Source organism: Gavialis gangeticus, unplaced genomic scaffold (assembly GCF_001723915.1).
Source record: "Gavialis gangeticus isolate Ggan-Ray unplaced genomic scaffold, GavGan_comp1, whole genome shotgun sequence".
Taxonomy (NCBI): Eukaryota; Metazoa; Chordata; order Crocodylia; family Gavialidae; genus Gavialis; species Gavialis gangeticus.
The window spans coordinates 87,674,646-87,676,014 of record NW_017729025.1 but is presented as its reverse complement, the minus strand read 5'-3'; the positions used below and the strand labels follow the sequence as shown (position 1 = coordinate 87,676,014).

The 1,369-nt window shown below is 47.0% G+C and overlaps 1 protein-coding gene across 2 annotated transcripts in view; it reads left to right on the top strand.

Moving 5' to 3' along the window:
* The window catches only part of DCAF4 (DDB1 and CUL4 associated factor 4), a 27,409-nt gene that overhangs the window by 9,877 nt on the left and 16,163 nt on the right, over positions 1 to 1,369 (top strand). Inside the window, exon 4 of one of the 2 annotated variants that reach the window (XM_019519125.1) lies at positions 808 to 892. In XM_019519125.1, the coding sequence (XP_019374670.1) occupies positions 808 to 892 (85 nt within the window). The remainder of the gene's footprint in view (positions 1 to 807; positions 893 to 1,369) is intronic. The other variant, XM_019519126.1, reaches the window with a different exon arrangement.

Sequence of the window (1,369 nt, the reverse complement as noted above, 5' to 3'; positions counted from 1 at the left end):
CCCTACGAGGAGAGACTACAAGACCTGAACCTGTTCAGCCTCCACAAGAGAAGGCTGAGGGGGGATCTTGTGGCCTGTTACAAACTAGTCAGAGGGGACCAGCAGGCATTGGGGGAGTCCCTGTTCCCCCATGCTCTACCAGGAGTGACTAGAAATAACGGTCACAAGCTGGCAGAGGGTAGATTCAGACTAGATATCAGGAGGCGCTACTTCACTGTCAGGGCGGCTAGGATCTGGAACCAACTTCCAAGCAAAGTGGTGCTGGCTCCTGCCCTGGGGGTCTTTAAGAGGAGGCTAGACAAACACCTTGCTGGGGTTGTGTGACCCCAGTACTTTTTCTGCCACGGAAGGGGGTCGGACTTGATGATCTGCTCAAGTCCCTTCTGACCCTACTAACTATGAAACTACAAAACTGCATGGGAAGTTTAAAGGTTCTGTCATGGTCTATAACTGAAGTCATTCAGCCTTGCTTTGGCCCTGATATTAGTTGCTAAATTTCTTAAAGGGCTAATTTTCATTTATTTTAAATCTTAGACCAGTATTCTGGGGGTCACCAGGCATGTGTGTGTTTAGATTTATAGATTGTATAGGATGGTTTAGATAGGGAGGATCCTGCCTCAGGCAGGGAGTTGGACTAGATGACCAGCCAGCCCTACTTCACTATGATTCTTCGTTCTAAGCAGCTTTTAAAAATGTGAGTTAGAGAAGAATGGTTACCAGAATAACCCAGATGTGAAGACTCCCCAAAGTGCTTTGGATCCTTAAGAAGCACATAACTCTGCATATTTTCATTTTTTCCTTTTTAATAGAAAACATCTAGAGCTGGGTTGAACTCATCAATTCTCTTACACAAGAGGCAGTTAGGTTTGCTCAGCTCCACCAATTATTGCAGGTAAGATAATTTGAACATTTTTGTTTGTTTGTTTATTTACCCCTACAAAGTTTTTCTGTTCATACACCCTTGGCCTTAATCTGGACGTTCCCTGCTGGCTCAGCAGGAATAAAGGAAAGCATCCAAACTAACATGTATCTGTTCGTTCCTTTACAATAAAATGTGATATACGCCTGTGCAGAGCGGCTGGTATTCACTTCAGATTCAGCCTATTCGTGAGGCAGTGATTCGGTTTGATGATTAAAATCACTGTCCCCAGTCGATTTGGCTGAATCTGATTCTGAGATTCATCTGCTACCAAATCACCCAGGCCCATCCCCCCTCCTGCTCTCCCAGCCCGGGTGATGGCTGTCTTGCCTGCCCCAGCTTCTGGCACATGAGGAAAAAAAACCCTGACTCACCAGGTGCAGCTGGACAGGGGGTGATCCCCACTGCCCCACGCTGCATGGGGGGTTCTGCACAAGCCCCCTGACACCC